Source organism: Sitophilus oryzae, unplaced genomic scaffold, assembly GCF_002938485.1.
Source record: "Sitophilus oryzae breed Bouriz unplaced genomic scaffold, Soryzae_2.0 scaffold_1178_pilon_pilon, whole genome shotgun sequence".
Classification (NCBI taxonomy): domain Eukaryota; kingdom Metazoa; phylum Arthropoda; class Insecta; order Coleoptera; family Curculionidae; genus Sitophilus; species Sitophilus oryzae.
The window spans coordinates 8,457-34,064 of NW_022145813.1; the positions used below are offsets into that span (position 1 = coordinate 8,457).

Sequence of the window (25,608 nt, forward strand, 5' to 3'; positions counted from 1 at the left end):
ATACTAATAAGAAAATGATATATTTTAAATATTGCAGTAATTAGTAAAAATAATTATAGAGTGGTATATATTTTTAAGAAGCTTATAGCAAAGCGGATCACATGATTTATAAATATACTGGGTGTTCCATTTGAAAAACATAACTTTAGTTCATATTTTCAAAAAAAAATCGTAGAAAAACAGACTACGCCACTGTATTTTACGTAAACAGTTTTACAAGAATCAGTTTTCACCTTCTCGATATCATCCATAATAACGGAGATACAGGACCTGTCCCAAATTCCAAAATTTTCGAAAAGGCCCTGTAGTTCAGAAACGAAGAAGGCTATGAAAAGTTTGTTGACAGCATCTTCCGTTTGACAAAAAATTCGCACAGGTTTGTGCAAACCGCACCCTTCTATCTTCATGAATCACAGAGATACCGTATAATTTCAACCAAAATGGGACACCCTGTACAATGTAGAATAATAAAAATTATAAATTAAAATAAACTTGAAACCTGCGCGAAGCCTTCGAATCGATGCGGACCGCACGGTCGCTAGATTCTTGTTTTGGATTGGTGTAATTAAAGAGTTACCATCAGCTGCCATCAGTTACCATGCTGTGTTACCATGGTAACAAGTAAGGCATACTATAAACAGTGCTATAAAGTCATTTGACATATACAAACTTATAACTTATAACTGCTTATAAGCATTATAACATTTTGAAAATGAGTGGCTCGAAAGTAATTTGCAAATATTAAAATTAATTTTCAGTTAATGTGTACCTAATAAATATATTATTATTTGTAGGAAGAGTTGTTAGAAATGGTAAAAATTACATCGCCCATTAAAAATAAACTACGACAGTTTTCGAAAAATAAGAGTAAAATATCATCACCGCCTTTTATGTCACCTATTCACCCCAGCTCGGGTGATAAAGATGTATCAGAGGTTGTATCTTTATTTTCCGTTAAAAAAGCGTCTAAGATATCGGAATTTATTGATCAGAGTGATACAATATCCGAATTGTCAAATGATGTATTTTCTGAAGCTTCTGGGAGTACAAAGAAAAAAGAAATGTAAGAAAGTATGCTTTTATTTCAGTCTGAATATTTAGTTATATCCTTGATTATGGACAAGGGTTATATTCCCTTATATTGCAGGATATTAGATAAACTGAAACATGTTAAGTCTTCTGTTAATCAGATATATAAGGATAATACTGAGATTAATAAAAATATCCAATCTATGAGAAATAAATATCCTTCTCGTAATAAAACCACTGAAACAGTAGGTTTTTTTGTATCTGAATTAGAGAATAATATTAACACTAAAACTGACCAACATTTAAATGAAAATCATGATAAATTAACACACTTTGCCAAGCCCAAAAATCTCAAACCATTGATAAATATTTCTGAGAGTTTTATACATTTTATAACAGATAAGTGAGTTTATTCATATGTTAAGTATAATTTTAAAAATACAGTTAGGTAATATCTCTATGCGATTTTAAGCAATCCTGTATTTATAATCAGTAAAATTGATGAACCAGAATCTAGAAATTTAGAAGAAGAAGGTCTGTATATTCATACTAATTCGCAGACTCCTAAAATATATCTTAATATCCTAGAAAAACGCTTGTATTCTGAAAATGACAGGTATATTTAAGTTCATTTATTAATTTTATATATTTATTTCAAATTAATTTTGCAGGAAATGGTTTAATTGTGATGGTAGTTTACTAATTTTACCCAGCCCACAAATACATCATTCAGTAAAACCTTATTTAAAGCTGAAAAATGGCGAAGGATTGTATTATAAATACTGCGACCATGATATTAACATGGAAGAAGTATTAATAATACCGGAAAATATATTAGAACTTTCGTTATCCCATGTTAAGTTTTTCCACCATCCGTTGTTCAGCTTAGAACATATTTTAGAACAAGCTTTATACAAGGCATTTAAAAAATATGCAAATTTTACCAGCACAAATAAAATACAGAAATTAAAAAATCAACTGGAGGCCTTGAAGCATGCCAGGTGTCAGAACGATAGTGAACATTTCTCAATAAAAGTGGTAGAAAACCTAAGAGAAAATTTATTTAAAGAAGGCAAAAACCAAAGAGAGAATTTAAAATTAATACTCAATATTTGGCGAGGTCTGTAATTTTGAAGCTTATACCAGGGGGTGGATAAGTAATATTCTAATAAAAAATATATTTTTAAGGTATAAAAAGTCTCAGAGAACAACAAGGCTATTCAACTACTAGTGTGAAGCTTTTAATCAAAAAAGAATCAGTAAATTTTACATTAGAAAATGAGGAGCATGAGAAATATTTTTCGGAGATGTTAAGAGATGTTTTGGATGAACATAAAATGAATTTTCAGCAGAAAATGAAAAAATACAATCGAAGTTTGCGAACCCGTGATATATCCGAGAGCGAGGACATTGAGGAGACCATTTTAGGACAACCAATTTATGACACCAAGAAGAAAAAAATTGAAAAAGATTTGAGAAAGAAATTCGAAGAAAGCTTTAAACCACCAGGTATTTATATTTATATGTTTTCTTTATACAATGTGTCAATCAATTTTTTCAAATTGAAACCACCAGATTTTATAATATTTAGCTTATTAGAATGAAAAATACGGATAAGTTTGTGTACACTGGTTATTCCGTAAGTGTGTATATTTCGAAATATTGCAAATTATAATATGGTGCGTCCAGAGGGGCGCGTCGCTCCGCGCCGAGCCGCGCAAAACATTTTCCGGTGGAAGTCCGTCCAGACCGGACCACAAAAAACATTTTTTTTAACATTGACTGCATCGTCGTTTGCATTCAGTGTGGACGTGGTAACGCGCACGTTTCAAAAAAAAAGCGGCGTCAACGATGGATATGAAATGAAGATCTCCGTCATTTTATCTGTAAAATTATATGGGAAATGTTATCGATCGTCATTTCCAAGGCAACTGGACGTCGGTTTTTTTTTCGATCATACGGTACAATAAATAAGAGATAAGATCCTTAGCGGTCGCAAATTTCATTGAGGAGATCAAAATGGTCAAGATATGAAGATACAACTTTTAATCGGCATTAAATGGCTTACACACTTTTGCTAATAAGATGAAAAAAGTCATTGGCGCACATGTTTTTTTAGAAAAATATTCCAGTGATAACCCGTATGCACGTCCTCATAGTAAGTTTTACCCTCCAAAATTCGAATCGCTAAAAGCACTTGGAAAAACATTATAATAAATCGAAAAAAATGAAGTTTAACCTTCTGTACTACAAAACAAAACAGAATCGGACCCATTTTGATATGAAAAATAAATCTCATTTTTACGTGAGGAATCTCCCCACAAGAGATGGAACATATTTTTGAAGCACCCTGTATGTTGAGAGATATGAAAAACAAAAATGCAATAGATAATAAGCTTTTTATTCTAGGACAGAAAAAAATATTTTTGACAATTCTGTACAATTTAAAAAGTTTATTGGATAAAGGTCACAAGAAAATAAGAGAGCTTATGAAAATATTTTTAATAGATATATTAAAATTGAAATTTATAGTTCATACCAAATAAACTTTTAGTCACGTGATTAAGCTTGACCGGCACAACGTGCAACTTTTATATATTTTCTTTTAATCAAAATATTTTAGGAAACAAAAATAAATTAATTATAAATATATAAACAGTTATTATTTACATCAACAAAACCCACTTTCTTAACATCACTTAAGGGACATAAAGGGCCATTACTACCGCTTTTCAGTTCAAAATATTTTAATAAAGTTGCGATGAGTTTCGATGTTTTTCGCACTAAAAGAGGTTCTAAAAAGAACAATGTTCGACTGCAAGGTCTGCTAGTAAACATTTTTAAGCTTAAAGTGTTACAACACTATTTATTTAAACCAAAGCTCGCAATACAAAACTAAATTGTCAAAACGAATGACAATGCCAGGAAATAAATAAATAAATGTGGCAACTCGATTACGTAACTAAAAGTTTAATTGATATCAAATATATATATATTTGACTTAAATGAAAAATAAAAAATGCGTACTAAGAACAAAGCAAAATGTTCAAAAGTACCTCAGTAAATACCATACGATCGAAAAAACGGTGTCACAGTAGGGTTCCCAACCGTCCCGGTTTGACCGGGATTAACCAGGAATCAGAAAGTTTGTCCCGGCGAAAATTTTGCCTTGGCCGGGACCAAAAATATCACATTTACATATAGTATATTTGAATTTCTAATATTTAATGTTTTGTTTCAATTATTTAAAAACTTAAAAATAATTGTCCCGGAATCGCCGATGCTCAAGTTGGGAACCCTATGTCACAGTTGTTTCTTGGTTTGGAAATGAAGATCGCTGTCCGCTGTCATTTTTAATTTAAGAAAGTTTGCATCTATTTTTAAATTAAAACCAAACAGGTAACAATCAAACACCAGTCAAAAACTGACATACAACGTACCTTAGGTTTACAAACTAAGATGATGATATGTCAATATCAAAAGTAATTTAATTTTAATATTGAGGAGAAATTACCGGAAATATGTCAGACACGACACTGTCTAAGCTATTTCCGCGTAGTACCATTTATCATGCTCACTTTTTCTTTATAATGTGCAAATACGTTTAAATTTCCGGTAATTTAAACGTATTTGATAATGTGTATATCTACAGTTCACTACGTCTGTCCCAAAGAATATACCTAGCTAGAAAAAGAATGGACTCTGCCATACTGAAAAATGGTCCTACAGAAGTGGCGCCATCTATTGAGTAGGGCTTGTTTTAAATGGATCGAAGCGCGGGCTTTTTAAATGAGCGTATTTATTGAATTTTACTCTAAAATAATTAAATTTGATTATTAAATCTTATTTTTTACACAAATTCAACAATACTAATAACAAGTATCGTTGTTATGTGTAAAAAATAATATTTAACATTTAATGTATAATTTATACAATTTTTATTATTTAAAGTTTTTATTTATAAGTCAAATATTTAAACATCGTTTATTATAATAAAACAAGACCAACGTAATACGCCCAAAGTTTTGTAAATGGAGTAAATATAAATAGGTACTTAAATGATGGCAAAAATAAAAGACTTACATTATATTTTTAGGACCACAAACAAAAGGAATTGTCTAATTAAAACACATATAACAAATTATAGTTTGAAAAACGTTTTGATAATCATTTATTTGTAATATTATGATTGGCGCTATGACAACGACAATATTTTTTGAGAATTTGACAATAATACGACAATGGCCGTTGGAAACTATGGAAACTACAAAAAAATTCTGATTTAACGCCATCTGGCAATAACTAGTAGCAACTTCTTAACCTAAAAATTATTTGCACTGCCACCTAGTGGCTAGGGCTGGAACTATTTTATTTGAGATTTCCGTGGAAACGGTGGAACCGCTTTTGCTATTTCACTTTCTCGCCCCTGAGTCTGTCCGTTCTGTAGCTACGGGGTATCCGTGAAAGGGGAAACGATATTCTCTAGATGTTTTTCGTAAAAAAATAGACCACGCTCCCATCAATAAAAATTCAACAAATTTGCAAGTAGCCAATAAAATGAGTGGATAGACACAGATCCAGGAGACGTACAGTACATCTGCTGGATCTGTGTCTATGAAAGGAATGCGGACAAAAAACATTTAAATAAACAGCAATATATTTTATACGTCGACTTGACGAGTACGTCACCGCTAATCGCTCCGCACACTCATTTTATTGGCTACTTGCAAATTTGTCGAATTTTTATTGATGGGACGCGTCGTCTAATTTTTGACGAAAAACATCGAGAGAATATCGTTTCCCCTCTCACGGATACCCCGTAGCTACAGAACGGACAGACGTACCACAGGACGTACTGTAATAATAATTTATTACTAGTAGAAGGCTAGTAGGTACTGAATATTAAGATTTTATTAAAATTATGTTACGTTTGAAAATGACGCTGACAACTTAAGGTATGCCGGTTTTGACTGGTGTTTGATTGTTACCAATTCAGTTTTAATTTAAAAATGGATTCAGTTTTTCTCAAATTACTCAAAATCGGCTAGTCCAAAATTGTTCAAATTTGGCATGTGTGTTTACCAAACGTAGATCTTAAAAAAACTATTTAGGACTTCGCTATAAAATCAATAGGAGAGCCAATATCTAGACAGTTCAAAATTTGCATGGGATTTCCTGTTTCCAACGACGACGCGACGATGCACCACCCCGGTAGAGTATGTTCCCGGATCGTTTTTACAAGAGGAAAAATATTTTTATTATTAACAGTTTGAGACAAATAGGCACTTTATAAAAAAATTGCTCGTTTTAAAATGTCTCGTCTATAACTAATTATTATTATATATTTTAGGCGAACCCAATGTATCGTTGTTTTTAAATAACGACAACGAAACATCCAACATCGGCGAAGAATCAGAAAACGCAAGAAAAAAAGTGGTATCATCCACGAAATTTTGGGTAAAGATTTATTGTAAGGGCATCCTGGTTTGCAAAACTAAACCCGTCAGTTTAGACGATCGATTTTACTTGGATATAAACGAAATTTTTACTCTTCAATTAAGTGATATTCCGAAATTTTTAACAATTCAAATTATAGAGCAACCCAAAGGGTAAGTAAAAATATCTTCGCCACCATAGAGATTAAAGTTCTATATGATTCTAAAAAAAACGGTGTCCAGTTGGCTTGGAAGATATATTATATATTATTTTTATCCTAGAAAAAAATAAATATTAGGTACTTTTATTACAGATTTTTCATAATCAATATTAATAAGTCTGTTATATTATTGTTTATGATTAATTCTTCAGCAATATTGCTGCAGATGCAAATGATGCTTTCCTCATCAGCTGCCTGTAAGGACAATTAAGGAGTCAAAAATTTCAATTTTTTCTCAAATTTTTGTTTTTTTATATTTGTTTAACAGGAGTAATGGATTTCAGAAGTTAGACACATGTCTATCTATGTAAGTTAAATTATTGACGGCCACTGACGTTTTTTTAGATCGTATTGTAGTAAAATGATTGTATTCACATCATCGTTACAGTTTGCTAAAAAAGAAGATCTGCGATATGAACTTAGAAGTGCCAAATTTAAGTAGCAATGGTAGAAGTTTGAAATTGGTCGAAGCATATTTTGAAAAAAGCGAAATTGTCCATTACAAACATGCTGGTGTTGGGAGCGGCTGTAGATTTAAAAAAGTTGCAACCGATGTTGGAATCTCCTTTGATATGGACATTGACGCAGAATTAAATACCAAGGGGTAAAAAAAATATTTGTGCTTAAGGTATTTTAAATAATAGATTTTAGATGTTTAACTTATGGTTTTCGATGGAAAAATGCTACAGTCGAGAATATCGATACAAATGGAGCTCTTCAACCAGATATTCCTAATATTTTGAACAAATGGGGCGCAATTGATAGAAAACAATTGGAATATTGGCTAGAAGGTACAATACAGGGTGTCCCAGAAATAAACGCAAGTATGTTAACTGGTAGTATAGTTTAACCCCAGAAACACGCCAAAAAAAAAATTGAAAATTCGAAATTTTTGAAAAGTTTTTTGGATTTTTTTTTTAGTTTTAACATAATTTCTTGATAATATGGCAACATATGTATTAGATTAAATTTACAAGGAAGAAAATCCAGAAAAGATCCAGTGGGTTCTCAAAATTTTAGCAAAAAATCATTTTTTATAAATTTTCAAAGTAAAATAACTCCGTTATTTTGGACTTATTTGAAAAACGATAAAGAGAAAATATGTTTCTCTTATCGCGATCTACCACCCCTTAAAAAACTTGCACTTATTTCTGGGACACCTTGTATATAGTCTGTTCAGCGATGGTTCAACGCAAGGTTCAACGTTACGTCTTGATTTGTCAAATATGCGTTTCAGGGTTTGTCTGAGATCAGTTCATATTGTTTAGAAAATTCTAAGTATGTTCTGAATCTTTGAATAAGAAGACTAAGGAAGGAGCATAATGCTATCCATGTATTCATGCATGGTGGGCGGAAAAGGCACCATAAAAGCTCTCTAGGGTGGGGATCCTTGACAGTTCTGTTTGACGATTCATTTGACACATTTGAATTTGATTTGAAATTTTGTGGATTTGTCAGTCTTTATGGAGCTTATTTTATGTTATTTATTATTTATTCTACTACTGATAGTTGTATAAAGGTAGTAAATCTAGATGGAAATTGTGGCAGAACTTAAATTAACAGTGACACTATCGCGATTTATCGAAAAAGACTCTAAAATAGTTGGTTGTGTAGCGTGCGGTAGATCTCGGCAAAAATTGAGTGAAATAATGGAACAACTTTTCGCTAGTAAGTGACTATATAATATACATACGTGTAGTAAACCGATCATTTATGAAATTCACTTAAATTAACTAAATTATATATTCTTGCATTTTAGCTTTTTTTTTATTACTTGTCAAAGATTAGATGTCAAAGAATTTAGATACGTTAATTTGACTTACCTGCTTCAGTAGCGTATCGGATGTTTGTGTTAATAAATACTTATTATAACTTATCTATTTTTATTAGAATTATATATTTTTATAACAATTTTAATAACTACCAACATTTATTCACAACGTAAAATAAAACAACAAATTATTGAGTCTACCCTACATCATAGTTTTACATTTTTTAAATAAAATTAGAACGACACTGATAAACCGGAATTTAAGTCGGCCATATTTGAGGCCCATCGCGGTGTACCTAAGATTTTTGATATGCTCCTTCCTTAGTCTTCTTATTCAAAGTTCTGAAATGATTAATTGAGTGAGTTCCGTTTTAGTAAATTCATGTAGGTATGTTAGGCTTTTATTCATTTTGATTGTCTTTCAATATATAATTTTAGGCGCATATACCATTTTTTTTCAGGTAAGTCGTATCTATTTTAAAATAAATTATGAAAAAACTTAAGAATCAATAAAATACACTTTGATACTGTAGAAGTTCAAGGTGCCTAAAGTAACTAAATATACCCGTAAATCTTAAACTGAATAAGAAATGCTATTTTCAAAGCATCAGCAACACTATAATATTTAAAAACGCAGTTAATTTGTATTTACATAAGACCAGAGATTTTTTTTTTCTATTTATGGCCACTTGCCTATTACGGCATTCAGCCAGTTTATTTTATTATATGAGCGTTTCCCAATTTTATTATAGAGCGTTTCAATTACTTAAATCTAAACTTAAATTCTAAATCGGACAAAGTACAGACTCACACACACATTTAACACCCATGTCCGAGGCCGGAATCGAACCGGCGACCTTGCGTCTACTAGAAAGCAGCGCAATCATTTCGACCACAAGGCCGACCTAAGACCAGAGATAAGACTACACACGTTTGGTTAGTACTTTGAATAAGAAGACTAAGGAAGGAGCATATCAAAAATCTTAGGTACACCGCGATGGGCCTCAAATATGGCCGACTTAAATTCCGGTTTATCAGTGTCGTTCTAATTTTATTTAAAAAATGTAAAACTATGATGTAGGGTAGACGTGGGGTAGACTCAATAATTTGTTGTTTTATTTTACGTTGTGAATAAATGTTGGTAGTTATTAAAATTGTTATAAAAATATATAATTCTAATAAAATAGATAAGTTATAATAAGTATTTATTAACACAAACATCCGATACGCTACTGAAGCAGGTAAGTCAAATTAACGTATCTAAATTCTTTGACATCTAATCTTTGACAAGTAATAAATAAAAGCTAAAAATGCAAGAAAAATATATAATTTAGTTAATTTAAGTGAATTTCATAAATGATCGGTTTACTACACGTATGTATATTATATAGTCACTTACTAGCGAAAAGTTGTTCCATTATTTCACTGAATTTTTGCGCAGAGATCTACCGCACGCTACACAACCAACTATTTTAGAGTCTTTTTCGATAAATCGCGATAGTGTCACTGTTAATTTAAGTTCTGCCACAATTTCAATCTAGATTTACTACCTTTTTACAACTATCAGTAGTAGAATAAATAATAAATAACATAAAATAAGCTCCGTAAAGACTGACAAATCCACAAAATTTCAAATCAAATTCAAATGTGTCAAATGAATCGTCAAACAGAACTGTCAAGGATCCCCACCCTAGAGAGCTTTTATGGTGGCTTTTCCGCCCACCATGCATGAATACATGGATAGGATTATATTCAAAGGGTTAGTAGTAGTATATTAGTTTAATGGCCACAGCTGCCACGGCTATCCGGCCGGATGGTAGAATTAACTACCTACGGTTAAGACGTTTGGTTAGGTTAGTAGTATAGTAGTATATTAGTTTAATGGCCACAGCTGCCAGGGCTATCCGGCCGGATGGTAGAATTAACTACCTACGGTTGAGCGTTTATATAAATGATGACACACAGACGAGGATCGCTATAAAGCGAGCCTGGGAAATCCCATACCCCGACTGTTGAGTTGAAAAAAATGTTGGCAAAGGAAGATCCTGCAAAATAAACAAATTTAATAACAATTTCATTTAAAATGTCAAAGATTAATTCCACAACTATCTAAGAATTCGCCTATAATATTAACTACAATTGGATGAGCATGCAAAGCGGAGGTAAAATTATGAGGGGATGTTTTGTAAAAGCCAATAAGTGATTTATATAGTTTATCTACAAAAGCGGGAAATTTATTGCATTCAAAAAAGATGTGGTTTAACGTTCCAATTTCTCCACACTCACATAAGATAGTAAGACACACCTATACGATGTAAATGGGACGGAATTAGACAATGTCCGCTTCTTAATCTGAAGAAGGTTGTCAATCTTTTCCTGGGAAAATCTTTACATGATCTAAACCATATGCTTTTGTAGGGAAAAGTAACAATTTCTGCATAATTTTTCCCTTTTGTACAAGAAATCTCCTTCCATCTGCCTTTCCATAACGACCAAAACTTTTCCTTAAGAATTGGAATAAAATCAGTAAACCAACATTTAATCTCAGCATCTCGACCATTTGTCTTTCCAATATTTGCTAATTGATCAGCTTTATCATTGCCCAAAATATTCGTGTGACTGGGTAGCCATGCCAATGAAATTCGAAATTGTTTTTCTCTTAACCCAAATAGTTTACGTTTTGTAGCAAATGTAATTTGACTGTCCTTAAAATTTGGATAAGCTGCTAATGCTCGTAAAGCACTTTCACTATCACTAAAAATTACAGAATCCTCCAATTCTTTGCTTTCAATTACATTCAATGCCATCATAATAGCAAACATTTCTCCAACAAATATGGAAGCATATCCAGGAATCATATAGGTGGCTTCCAAATTTAAATCCGGGCAAAATATACCCACTCCAACATTTTTATTTACTTCCTTAGAAGCGTCCGTAAAAAACTTAATTTTTTGTTTAAATTTTAACTCAATAACTTCTCTAAATTTAATAGAATTATTTTCACTCTTATTTAAATCCAATCTTAAATATTCATTTTTACTAAAATAAAGAGGAAACTTATAATAATGATGCATATTAACAACATCAACATCTTGAACATGAGGAAAAATTTGATCAATGCCTTCAATAAGAGGAGGAACATGATAATATCTTGACCAAAAACCAAATGATTGATTATATGCCCCATAAGCTTCTGTAACAGACTGAATAATGGGATTATCCTGAATAGAGAATGCTTTTAAAAGCAATTTAGTGGCCAAAAAATTACGTCTAATATTAAGGGGAAGTTCTGCCGATTCTGATAAAATGATATTAGTTGGACAGGAACGCATAAACCCTAAACAAATGCGTAAGGCTTGAAAATGAACTTTATCAAGTTTTTCTAATAACTTTTTAGAACATTTAGCTAATAATATACTACCATAATCTAAATGTGACCGAATATAGGACTTAAAAAAATTTAACATAGTAATTGGATGTCCCCCCCACCAGGTTTTACAAAAATATCTCATTAAATTAATACCCTTAGTAGCTTTAGAACACATAGCCTCAATTTGATGATTCCAAGAAAACCGATTATCAATAAAAATACCCAAATATTTAACATATTCAACCCATCTAATAACATGATTTTGAAATTTAATATCTGGTAAAATACGATTATAAAATTTTCTTTGAATTAAAATACAGGAAGATTTTTCAGGAGAAAAACTCATTTCATTTAATCTCGCCCATTCCTCAAGACTGTCCAATGTAACATTTAATTTATTAACTATCAAATCTATATCATAACCTTGAGCCAGGAGAGCAATATCATCAGCATATTGAATTAATTTAACATCATCCCCAATAAAGTCACTAACATTATTAATATAAATATTAAATAAAATTGGAGCTAAAGGAGATCCTTGTGCTAAACCCTTATTAGTAAAACCAGGACCAATCAATTTTTTTGAAAAATTATCAACAATATAAATTTTCCTGTTGGTATGTATCTCTTTAATGTATTTACAAATATTCTCTTCAATACCCAATTCAGCTAATTTACGAATCAAAATAGAAATATTAACTTTATCATATGCATTTTTCATATCTAAAAAAACAATTACTGAAAATTTATTATATGAGAGTCCAGAAATTATCGATGAACATAAAGAAGTTAATGCTTCAAAAACTCCTTTACCTTTTCTAAACCCAAACTGAGAATCACTGAGAATTTTGTGGTTTTCCACATACCAATCCAATCTACATTTCACTATATCTTCCATAATTTTCCCTATGCAAGATGTGAGAGTAATTGGCCTGTAACCGCTAATATTATTTAAATTTTTATTAGGTTTAGGAATTGGACAAACTAATCCTGTTTTCCAATCGTCTGGAATTAATTCTGAATGATAAAGAACTTGATTAAAGAAGTACACTAAAAATTTAATATGATTCAAAGGAAGATTATTGATCATGGAATAAGTTATTAGATCAATGCCTGGAGCAGAATCTCTCTGCTTTCTAAATATGGCAACCTGTGTCTCCTCAAGAGAAATATTAGAACTCTGACACTTTTGAAATAAAATGTCAGGATCTACATCTGGAATAATTGGGGGCGCTAAAAGGGCAAGCATATCTTCAGCAATGGAACAATTCAAAGGTTTTCTTAACGAAATTTGATTAATTGATTTTGAAAAACGTTTTATTTTACACCAAACCTCATTAATAGGTGTTAATGGAGATAGACTACTACAATAATTATTAAAACTTAACTTTCGTTTTTCTCTGAGAACTTTTCGACATTGTGCTCTAGCCTTTCGAAAAAGTATATAATTCTTCTCCGTAAACTGTCTTTTAAACGTCTTAAATGCTGCTCGTTTACTTTCCCAGGCTATATCACAATCTTTATCCCACCAAGGATTACCTAGTCTCTTTTCTTTCTTATTTACCGGAATTGACTTGTTGGCCGCATTTTTAATCTGCTGAACAAAATGATGATAAGACAAACTGTTACTTTGACCATCATACTCCGTCAAGCAATCATAAAACAAAGGCCAATTAGCTTTCTTAGTATTGTATCTATTTAAAAAATTATTGTTATTTAAAAGCATTGATACATTCTTGCAAAGAATGGGAAGATGATCGCTCATACCTATATAATCTGACAAAACCTCAAACGAATAATCTTGTAGTAATGAATTATTTCCCAGAATTAAATCTGGAACACTTTTATGCTGATTGGGAGGAGTAATCCGCGTGGCATCTCCATTATTCAAAAAAGTCAAATTATGAGTTTCCAATATGTCAGTAAGAATAAAACCATTGCTATTATTAACATCTGAACCCCACGCCATGTGTTGGGCATTAAAATCTCCCATTAACATTAACTTTTTCACCCCAACCCCTGCATAAGCAGTCAGATGAGTGAAAAAATTTTTAGGTAAATTTGAATCTGGCGGATTATAAATTAATGCAAGATAAAACATTTCTAACTCAATAATTTTATGTTGAAATTTTGCTGGAACTGAAATATTGCTTATATCAACTAAATTAAATGGAATCGAATCCCTGATTAAAAAGGCAATGCCACCTTTTCCATCATCTCTATCTGCCCTCAAGCAAACATAACCCAAAATATTAAACGAATTATTTCTATTTAGCCATGTCTCATTTAATCCAATAATATCAGGACTAAAATCTCTTATGATATTCATTAAGGTATCTCTGTTAGACAAAACACTTCTAATATTCCATAAAATAATAATCATATATAAATATTAAACATTATAAAAAATAACAAAATTAAACCTGACTGGACATAAATAAGAGTAAATAACCATAAAATAATAAAGTAAATATAACATGTAAGAATTTAAAAAATAAAGTTTTTATATGGCTCTTTTTGACTTCTTTGTAATATGTTTATCTTTAGTTTTAACATTTGTATCATTTATCAACTTTCTTAAACTTGAACTATCTACAAAACTTTCTTGAGACTGAACAATATTTTGGCTAGATGATTCTAAACTAAAATTGGATGACTCTCCAACCTCCATAGATGCATCTATATTTTCATCAATTTTGGATTTATTTTCAGATTGTGATAAATTATTTAAAATTGGACTGGATGATAATCTAGCCGAATCAGGAAAAAGGATGTCTTTATAAGATATTTTGGTTTGTATCCTCTGTGAAACGGGAGAACGAGGTCTACTTTTCTTTAAGGTAGAAATATAATGATGCTTCTTTACAGATCTAGGGACAGACAAATTAACTAAAGTCTCGGGAAAATGCTGACTATCTGGAGAAGAAACGTGTTCCTTTGGAAATAATTTATTTGCTTCAAAAAAAGATATGTTATGCTTAGCCATCGCATCATTAATCATAAATTGCCTTTTAAATTCTTTGCATTCCTTGTTAGTGGGATAATGATTTTCTTTACAATTAATACATTTAATTTCTAATTGATTTAAAGAACATCTATCATCATCTTCATGAGTATCACTACACTTAATACATCTTTTCCTACTCCTACATTGCAGAATTCTATGTCCAAATCTGTAGCAATTATGACATATAATTACTGGAATTTTATAAGTATGAATTTCGCGTAAAACATTGAACAATTCCAAATCCAAAGGAACTTGATTACCTTTAAATGTAATAATAAAGGAATTAGTCCTTTTCCTTGTCATGGTATTATCTTCATTTCGAGATCTTTTATAAATTCTACGGGCATTTAAAATTTTGATTCTGGAATTACCCCTTATACCTAGTCCATAATTAATAATATCTTCTTCATATATATCATCACCCATGTTCCACACTACACCTCTACAAGTGATCATCCTGGGAGGAATAGTAATTACCCAATTTTTATTTAAAATTTCTTTATTATTGACAAATGAATTAGCTTGTTCAGGAGTATTAAAATATATGCCCATTCTATTTCTCCCTTTACTTTCGATTTTTTTAATTCCCTCAATTTTGTTTTCAAATAAATATTTTCCAACATTCATCGGATGAAGGGAACGTTCACCTTGGATAACTGCAAGGAAGGGAGGAAAAGCAGAAATATCATACTCTGAAATTTTATTTGTATATTTCCTAATATTAAAAAAACATTGAGAAATTTCTTGCTGTACTTCAACATCATCTATAAATTTATTTCTAATTCCATAAAGTTCCTCTTCCAGGTGCTTAATGACATTTACGGGTATTTCTTGACATGTACCTTTTGAAAAGCTCAAAATTAAATTGTAATTTTGGGGCGATAAAATATGGGCTAATTTTCGAACGAAATCATTAGGAGGACCCGTAGGCCCCCCTTCCCCATTTAGCATAGGATCAGGAACGATCAGGAAGGGTCAGCAGGATTTTAGGGTTAGGATTATATAAGCAAAAAACTAAAACTACTTAATAAAATGGAAAACACTCACCAAAAACAAGTACGAACTAAAAACAATGGGAAATTGGAACCTGAATTAAATTCTATCTCAGAAAAAGGATTTTTTTACGCTCAACCGTCTTTCACGTCCGACCGGCGCCCTTGGTTAGGTTAGGTTAGGGAATGTACTAATGAAAAGTAATAATAAACTATTTTATGTGAAGTGGTTAAGCTTTTCTTCCAGGTTTAACTCATGGATTGATTTGATAGTTTCAGATATTATTTAATATAATTTATAATATTTAAACTTTATAAACCAAGGTTTATACTATTAAAAATAAACACATATTTTTTTTTAAATCGTGTTATATTTAAATAAATCTACATTTATTAGTAGTTAATAATAATAATAATCTTTACTTCAAGGAATGTAACATACAAATGTAAAAATACAAAATAATATATACAGAAAATGAAATGACGTCACACAATATTTATTGACTTGTCTACAGGAAATCTGAGAGATGAGCCATATCTCTCAGATTCAAATCTCTCATCTATCAAATTAACAAATTTTTCATTTGTGCAACTACTCTTTACTTCTATTAACTTGACTTCAAGTGGCAACCTATTAAACAACTTTATACTCATGTACCAAGGACCCTTCTCGTAGAGGCTCAGCTGATATCTTAGGATTTCAAAATCCACAGTTCTTGTATTATAGGCATACTCAGCCGAGACTTATAACAGCCGAGACGAAAAATATTCTTGGTATATATTTGATCTGAACACAGCCCTGTTATCGTTCTTATTCAGCTGATCTTCCAGAAGTGCAATCCTTGTCGTGTATTTGGGTTTATCGTCTTCTATCTCGACGATTTAAAATGAATAAAGTTGATTAACGATTGGAGGATTATGAAAATTCACTGGTCGATTTTCATCTTTTATAGTAACATCTTTAACTAAAAATAAAAATACTTTATACGCTTGTATATATCTTAGTATAAATAACAAACCTCTGATTCATTTTTAAATCTTTTTCTTAATCTGCCAAATCTAGAAGATGACTTGTAGGGTTAAAGACAGGAAGAATATCCCAAATTTTGGCTGAATTAGACTTATCTATTAACATAATTCGTCTTAAAAACAAAAACGTATCTTTTCGCTAATTTAAACTCAATAAATGATAATTTTGCAGGTAATTTGGCAAAACGGACTTACCAGTTATAAAGTCTTTGGAACAAATTCGTTTCTTTTTACTCTCACTTTCATACAGGGGCCTTTCATTTCAAAGCTTTGAACCACACTTCTCTTCGAACATTAGATAATGCTTTTAAATTATTTCCTCTGTTGGTCAAAGCAGCATGATTTGGAAAAATTAGACATTATCACGCATTAAACACTTAATAACACAACAAAAATGAGGCATTTTTCACTGTTTTAAGTTCGTTTAAACCTTGGATTATTGTGTTTACATATGGACAACGTGAAAATTAATTGGTTTGTGTGCCTCCCAGCAAATTTTGCCGACCTGTCAGTGACGTCATTCTGGAATGGTCTATACTGTTACAACCTAACCTAAACGCATTTTAATCAAAAAGTCAAAATTAAACATTCTTTGGCAGCCCAATCAATTTTTTTTCCTTTTTCATTGACTAAGCTGCCAGTGCCAATCTGGCAAAATATCTATCTAATTTCATTCTTTCAATATATCTTAAACAAAACTTAAATACTAAATTAAAAAAAGACAACACACACACAAAACACATATGCTTGGAGCTGGACTCGAACTAGCAAACTCACACGGCCGGCCCAATCAAATTTTACCTTTGACACTGATCAAATCAAATGAGAAAAATGAGAGTAAAAATTCAAGGTCGTGAAACACGAGACGAAAAATGGTAAGGACTGATAGCCTACGGCTTAGAAATATGTAGTGGCGCGACATGTATTTGTGAGTCCACGTCTTTATAAAAATATTGATGTTTCAAAACAAATTTTGTAAAAGCGAATCAAATTATTTATTAATTAGATACTAAAGGATACTATAGACTATACATAAAATTACTAGACAATACAGACGGAAAACGGTTATTTTAATACAAATTTTGTGAAAGGAATGAAATTCTTTACTAATTTTTAATTTATTACTTTTTCAACATTTCAAACCACACTTTTTCAAACATGTCCTTCAGATCCTTCAATTATAGTTAGAAGTTTCACTTTGGAAAAAAAATTAATAGTAAAATTAGTAGTTTTTGTAAATTGCAAAATATTTCAATATCATTTTTTCATTCAAAAAATGTTAGATTTCTGTATGGTAAAAATTTATCTTTGTTTCTGATCTTTGAGTACTCAAGATATTTGAGTGACATACTACAGGGTTTATATACAGGGTGTCCCACTTAAGATGGATACAAGCCAATATCTTGGTTGTTTGTTGAGCGATCTTTTTCATTTTTGACAGGAGGCTGTATGGCTATAAGACGTACATTTTGCCCAGGGTAAGAAATGCGATATCTCATAGACGTATATTTTAATGGGGTTTGATATTTTTTGAGTCAAGAGTAAACTACCCTTAGGACAGTATTTATTTCAAATCTGATAAATTATATTGAATCCTCCTTACCCAAGATACTTAAGTTCTAATTTTGATAAATATTGATACAGTGTGTGTTATTAAAATAAGACATTTTTATTTATATTATTATCTTTTTAAGTACTTACGACGCACGACGCCACTGGATAAACAACTGGTTAATTATCAATAACCAATTATAACCAATTATCAATTAATAATCGATTTAAGTTTTCAGATAGCTTCCATAATAATTAAGATACGATACAAAAAACTAAATATTTTCAATTTATTTTGTTTACTTTAATTTTTTTTTTAAGTTTGCTAATACAATAAATTAATATATTTTTTAAAATATTCCTCAATAAAACGAATAAAAATTATATTTCACATTCCACTGGGTTTTTAAATTATTTTGTAACTCATTTTATTCATGTGTATTAGCAAACTTAAAAAACAATTTTTTAAAGTAAACAAAATAAATTGAAAATATTTAGTTTTTTGTATCTTATCTTAATTATTATGGAAGCTATCTGAAAACTTAAATCGATTATTAATTGATAATTGGTTATTGATAACCAGTTGTTTATCCAGTAGCGTCGTAAAATAATAATAATAAAAATAAAAATGTCTTATGTTAATAACACACCCTGTATCAGTATTTATCAAAATTAGAACTTAAGTATCTTGGGTAAGGAGGATTCAATATAATTTATCAGATTTGAAATAAATACTGTCCTAAGGGTAGTTTACTCTTGACTCGAAAAATATCGAACCCCATTAAAACGTACGTCTATGAGATATCGCATTTCTTACCCTGGGCAAAATGTACGTCTTATAGCCATACCGCCTTCTGCCAAAAATGAAAAAGATCGCTCAACAAACAATCAAGATATTAGCTTGTATCCATCTTAAGTGGGACAACCTGTATATATTTATATACCGGGCGCGTCTCAAAAGTGGTTCACCCCCTATAACTTTTTTATTTTTTCAGTTAAAAAAACGAGGTTTGGTATGTTAGTAGATGACATAAACTAGGATTGAGTGACGTATTCACTTGTTTTTAGTAACTTCCTGTTTTACCGGAAATGACTACATCTTTTGATTTTTAAATGACACCCTCGCTATTTTTTTAAATTATTCCATATGTGGTTTATTTCGTAATATGGCTTATTTGAAATTATACCTTGCTGTTTGTAACGAAAATTTGACTCGAAATATCAAGTGTGTGGTATCAAATTATTCGTAAAAAAATGCTTTTTCCAGATATGCTAATGAGCCACCCTCGTTCCATTTGAAAAAATTGAGATATGATTAAAAATACGATTTGAGCATTTTCTAACTGGCCAGGACAACACACTAAAAACCTTAGACGATTAAATCTATTTTTCCAAGGCTCCTTGATTAAGAATTAGTGTTTTTAACATAGCCATGGTACTCTACATTGAATTTTAAAATACAATTTTTTATTAAGCGAGAATGTCAAAAGTTGACATATAATATGTTATTCTATTCAGAATGTCATCTTCTATCGAATAAAGAAAAAAAAATACCGAGGGTGCCATTTAAATATCAAAAGTTGTAGTCATTTCCGGTGAAATAGAAAGTGACCAAAAACAATTGAATACGTTAATCAATCCTAATTTATGTCACATACTAACATACCAAATCTCGTTTTTTATCTGCCAGACGCTTAGTTATTGAAGACAGACGAGATACGAGCTGCGCAGGTCAGTTTGCGCGAATAACAACTCAATATTTCTCGTAAATTTTGGCACTCTCTGAAAAACTTTAATTTAGACTCTATAAGATGTTAATATAATTCCAGAGGCATTGGATGATCATAACGAGATAAATGATTTGTTTGCACCCTTTGTTCAAAACGTTTCCAACTATTCAGATAGTACTTATCATTTTTCGAGTTATATTAATGATAAACTACATTTTTCAAGTAATTTTGTAAACAAGGCCTAAATATCACTCATTAACAGTTGTATAGAAAGAAGTTATTTCCTTGAAGGTGTCTACTGGAAAACCATTAACTAAAACATCAAAACCGGAAAATTTTAATGACAATAGGGTAACTAGTAGGTATTCTCCCGGTTGATTCCGGGTTTTTGAGAGAATTCTTTATAATCAAATGTATGAGTATTTTATTGGTATTATTACTCATATTCAGTGTGGATTTCGACGTAATTTCAGTACAACTGCACTTTTAAATGTTCTCTTATGATCAAATCATTTCCTTTTGATTACAAAATTAATATATTATGTATTTGTCAGCGTCGTATCCTGACTTCTGATTTCACGAATGACAAAAATTACATTAGCTTGCTTTATTCGTAGAGACCATTCATTTTAGATATTTAATTTTTAGTGTTTTAATAAAATATGATATTTTAATTCACAGTTTTAGATTGACGATGGGACTTTTTGGCCGTGTTAGCGTGACATTTTTTTTTCTAAGGTTGTATTACTCCCAAAGTATAGAACAACGCGCCGACACTGCCTCTACCCCTGTAAATATAATTTAATTTTTTCTAGGTGAAAAACCTGATCCACAAGATCCAAAAAATTCGCCCTTTTTTGAATATTTGAATCAAAACGACTTTGAGACGTTCGATGCTGACATTTTCAGACTGAACCCCTATGCAGCGGAAGTTAATAAACTCTGTAATGTGTCTGAATTGGATCGTAATTTGCGATTGCAATGCTTGAAACTAAGAGACAGAAATGAAATAGAGTTTGATGGTATGATGGTTCCAAATAGGGCTAGAGAGATCTCACTGGGGCCTCTGAAGGACTACAAGAGACGAAAGGCTTTGGACGGTTTGTAGTTTTGAATAAATCAACTGAAATTATTTTTAAAACAATATACTGGTTATATGGGGTGATTCGCCGCGATGGTACGTTAGACGTTTATGAACCGGTGAAAAAGGATTTTTTTTGAAAATCTGGATTTTTGTATAAAGGCACCTGCTCCATCTATGTATAAGATGTAAAATATTATCAACGTTACAATGTTGCCGGATCAATTGAAGAGTGGAAGCATCTTTGTTATTTCAAATTGAACACCCAGTATATACTACATTTTTCGAAAGTACTTCCATAACTCATAATTTACCTATTATACTAACCTATACCTATCTCTTATAGTTTTCGAGATAAAAAATAAAATATGTGTAAAATTCTCAAAAACATGATCTAGAATTAGCACTGGTAAAATCATGAGTGAACATTTTTAAAGTCGAAATTTGTACAGTACGTCTGTCCGTTCTGTAGCTACGCGGTATCCGTGAGAGGGAAAACGATATTCTCTCGATGTTTTTCGTAAAAAATTAGACGACGCGTCCCATCAATAAAAATTCGACAAATTTGCAAGTGGCCAATAAAATGAGTGGGCGGAGCGATTTGCGGTGACGTACTCGTCAAATCGACGTATAAAATATATTGCTGTTTATTTAAATGTTTTTTGTTCGCATTCCTTTCATAGACACAGATCCAGCAGATGTACTGTATTATCAGTTAACGAAACTCGATATATTCGATGTGTCTAAATCAAGCCATTGGATATTAAAAAGGAAGAGCAAAAAAGATATTTATGTCCGTTCGTTAAATTTGCGTTATTGATGTGTCTTAAATTGACGAGAGTAGATCACAGCGGAGCAGGAGTACGAAGATATCTCCGACTGCTCCACAAAGTATTTGCTCCAGAGGATGCAAAAGCGAAAACACTCCTCAAGAAAGGAGAGAGTGAAGGAATCAAGAAACACCCTGGCGCATTTCCACTAAAGGACAAGAGAGAATCTTTCACCTCTGCTCCGGCAAGGAGATAAAAAAGCCAGGATAGAAAGCCGTCCAACACCGAGCGGCAAGCAGAGACTTATCGCCAGCTTTGCCAGAAATCCAAGGAAAGGACATCGAGTTGGCGAGTCAATCGAGTCATCAACTCGAGGGAGAAAGACCATGGTCAGGTCCTCATAATAGGAATTTTCCTCAAATCAAAGGAGGCCTTAGAGAAAGGAAGATATACCCTCTATTATAGATTCTGAACAATACCGGTATCAGGTATAAGGATAGACCAAGTTAAAAAGGAGGAGAAAATATAAATCTCTAGCCTCCACCTTACGGGTACCTCAGGCGGAGATAAGCTCCTCGACTGTGAAGGGCACGGAAGGGCAAACCCAACCGTGGAAGGGTGTATGCCCTCGGAGGCAGATGTCTACTCCTTGGGGGAAGAACATATGTTGTCAGAGGAGAATGGGAAATACTCTGTTCCCCCTACAACACGAAAATCCCCCTCAAAACTCAAGAAATGGGGACACAATAGATCTTTAAGGTCTTGGTGATTAACCCCCCTCCCACTCACTCTGCATTCTCTTACATAACTGATTCACATAAAGTTTGAAAAATTTGTCATGGCAACGATCTGCTTTAAACGAAACAATAATTATTAAAATACCTTTGGTAGCACATCATAATACGACCACCAGCAAACTCCATAAGACGACGCATGGTGTCATTGATGACGTGCACCCAAAATTGTTTTAATTTCCCTAATAGAATGATTATTTTTTAAATTACTTTACTGAATAAACGGGTGTATCTATAAGGTTTAGGTATAGGAACATATCTCCCGAACATGATATATCGTTGAAAACATAGAGTTAAAAATAAAAAACTGAAAAGGTATTTTATTTATGTTTCGATTTTTTAAATTAATATACATAAATAAATTTAAAATAATAATTTGAGCCATTTTATAACTAACAAATATAGGTCATAACCCATGACTAAAGAATACAAGGGCATGTAACGCCCGTATACGGGCTGCAGAATTCATACCCATACAGCCACGGTACGTACTATGTACGTACCTGGTACGTAATGTTGGGACGAACGTCAGGTCCCTGGTACGTACAAGTACGTACCGGGGACGTACATTTTCCAACGCTCTGTACGTCCCCGGTACGTACCTGGGACGTGGCAATGTACGTACTATGTACGTCGCATGTACGTACATTCCAGGTACGTACATTTTATGTTTTGTTCCGGACCAAAACTGGACGTAAAATGATCGAAAGTACGTACAATGTACGTACTATGGACGCATGGTACAAAGAAAACAAGGTATGATCGATAGCGGCTCCAATTTCGTTAAGTTTGCGCATACCAACTGTGACGTCATATGCCATACAAAAAAATATCCATATTGTTCAATTGCCATTAATAAAAAAAGACCTAAATTAGGGAAGAATTAGGACATAACCCCAAAAGTTATGTCAAATCATCACGGCAAATCATCGAGCTTGACATTTGAAAAATTATTTTCACATTTATTGTGTCATCTGTTTGACAATTTAAAATTGGCGCGCGGAGCTTGCCGACCAATGGTGCCTGGTGCCTGTTATCACCTGTGACGTAGTGACCAACCTGCGCAATATCATACCTTGTATTCTTTGTATCATGCTATGGACGTACATTTTTCAACGACGTATACGACTTAGGAATTTAATTAGAAATAATAAATAATTCAATGGAAGACAGCTTAAAATATTTATTAATATAAAAACTCAGGTACAGGGTCATCCCTTATGTCTTGATACACCCGTGAGTCTGTCTTCGGTCCGGCAACTACACCCTTAGCGCACTCTGTCTTTTATTGAATGTTGATCACAGATGTTGATAGATATTTTATTTTTTTATTCTCGAACTACTTCTAACTAAAAAATACAAAAAGAAAACTAAGTATTCAAATATCTAATTCTTGCCTCTGTTTTGAAAAAATTGAATGAGCCGATTCTCAATCATTCGAGGTTGTGACTGTGCTAGGTGAAATAGTCACATTATATTATTACACTTTAACTTACCTTGAACCAACGAGCAACGAAGGCAACGACAAAAGAAAACAAGGTGGAAGCCAAACAACCTACGGCCACCATGAAACACAACACAATCGAAAACTGGATCGGAGTAGGTGCGCACTCAGTGTATTGTTGTTTTTATTTTTTACGTTGATTAATAAAAGATGGAACTACACTGAGTGCGCACGTGCGCTCTAGCTCTGCCAATCGAAAACGCCATTAGAAACCGCCCGACTTCCGATTCCGACAAGACTCGAATGTGAACGAATAACTTAGCGGGAAATTTAAACATAGGACTGCATAATTTTCCTGTTAGGCTTGATTGCATAATATATTGCATTTTTAACCCATCAGATTTCTTCAAAGGCTGTGATGCATTATGGTCATTGGATAATTTAGGAAATCATTTTTATAGCGGTCGGGTTAGATTTATTAATAAAAGAAGTAGAGGTAGGTTAGAGTGACTTGCATTAACGTTAGCCTAGAAAAGATACACTGATCCAGTCCATTCATTATTATTGGGTATATCTGACCAAAATAATCCAGTCATGATATTAAAATTAAATAACATTTTGTAAAGCGTTTTCAAAAATTTTCAAGATACGTACGTAGTACGTACTCACATGTACGTCCGTAGTACGTACTCGCATTTACGTCCGTAGTACGTACTCGCATGTACGTCCGTAGTGAAGCCCTACAATGTACAGCTGGTTCCAAAAAAAAATGAATACGACTCTTTACACATTTTTCGAAGATTTGGGCAGTGTATATTTATGTGTCAAGTATTTTGACATTTTAAGGTTATTGTGACATTGTATAAAACTACTTTGCTTTTGACAAAGTGGCAGATAAATTTTTCAGAACGTCAGCATGACATGAGTAGAGAAATGGGGGACTGGTATCATAGAATATACTGCCCGAAATAATAAAAATATGTTTTAAATCGTATTCAATTTTATTGGAACCAGCTGTACGTAAATAGTACGTCCCTAATTGGTCCCGGGACGTAAAATGGACATAAAATGTATGTCCCTGGGACGAAGTGTACTGTATGGGTAGACCTTACGAAAGAGTCATCCAGCTGGTTATCAGCGACAATTTTAGCGACTTTTAAGTTTGTTGTGTATAGTGTACAAACTTTATTACAATGGTAATTTGTTCAGCTTTCAAGTGTAAAAGGCGCAATGATAGAAAGAGCCAGAAGTTAGGTTTCATAGGTATATAAACAGTCCGCTCCACCTTTTTAGCGTTTTCTTATTGAATTCGATAATTATTTTTCTGATATTATATTTATGTACTTGATATTATGTGCTATACGTAGATACAAGTTTTGTACCT

General features: G+C 32.1%; 1 protein-coding gene and 1 long non-coding RNA gene across 3 annotated transcripts in view; one reads left to right on the plus strand and one right to left on the minus strand.

Moving 5' to 3' along the window:
- The first annotated feature begins 615 nt into the window (after positions 1 to 615).
- Positions 616 to 25,608, plus strand: part of LOC115890341 (coiled-coil and C2 domain-containing protein 2A) — a 58,156-nt gene continuing 33,163 nt past the window's right edge. The window contains exons 1-10 of one of the 2 annotated variants that reach the window (XM_030910536.1): positions 616 to 727; positions 795 to 1,063; positions 1,148 to 1,432; positions 1,502 to 1,645; positions 1,701 to 2,149; positions 2,218 to 2,538; positions 6,380 to 6,638; positions 7,074 to 7,289; positions 7,337 to 7,476; positions 20,951 to 21,235. In XM_030910536.1, coding sequence (XP_030766396.1) covers positions 713 to 727; positions 795 to 1,063; positions 1,148 to 1,432; positions 1,502 to 1,645; positions 1,701 to 2,149; positions 2,218 to 2,538; positions 6,380 to 6,638; positions 7,074 to 7,289; positions 7,337 to 7,476; positions 20,951 to 21,235 — 2,383 coding nt within the window. In that variant the 5' untranslated portion in view covers positions 616 to 712. Of the gene's footprint in view, positions 728 to 794; positions 1,072 to 1,147; positions 1,433 to 1,501; positions 1,646 to 1,700; positions 2,150 to 2,217; positions 2,539 to 6,379; positions 6,639 to 7,073; positions 7,290 to 7,336; positions 7,510 to 20,950; positions 21,236 to 25,608 lie in introns of those variants that run through there. The other variant, XM_030910544.1, reaches the window with a different exon arrangement.
- Positions 16,242 to 17,200, minus strand: LOC115890365. The gene is made up of 3 exons (XR_004051629.1): positions 17,050 to 17,200; positions 16,845 to 16,967; positions 16,242 to 16,790 (listed from the first exon to the last, which is right to left on the minus strand). It is a non-coding gene; the product is annotated as an uncharacterized LOC115890365 (long non-coding RNA).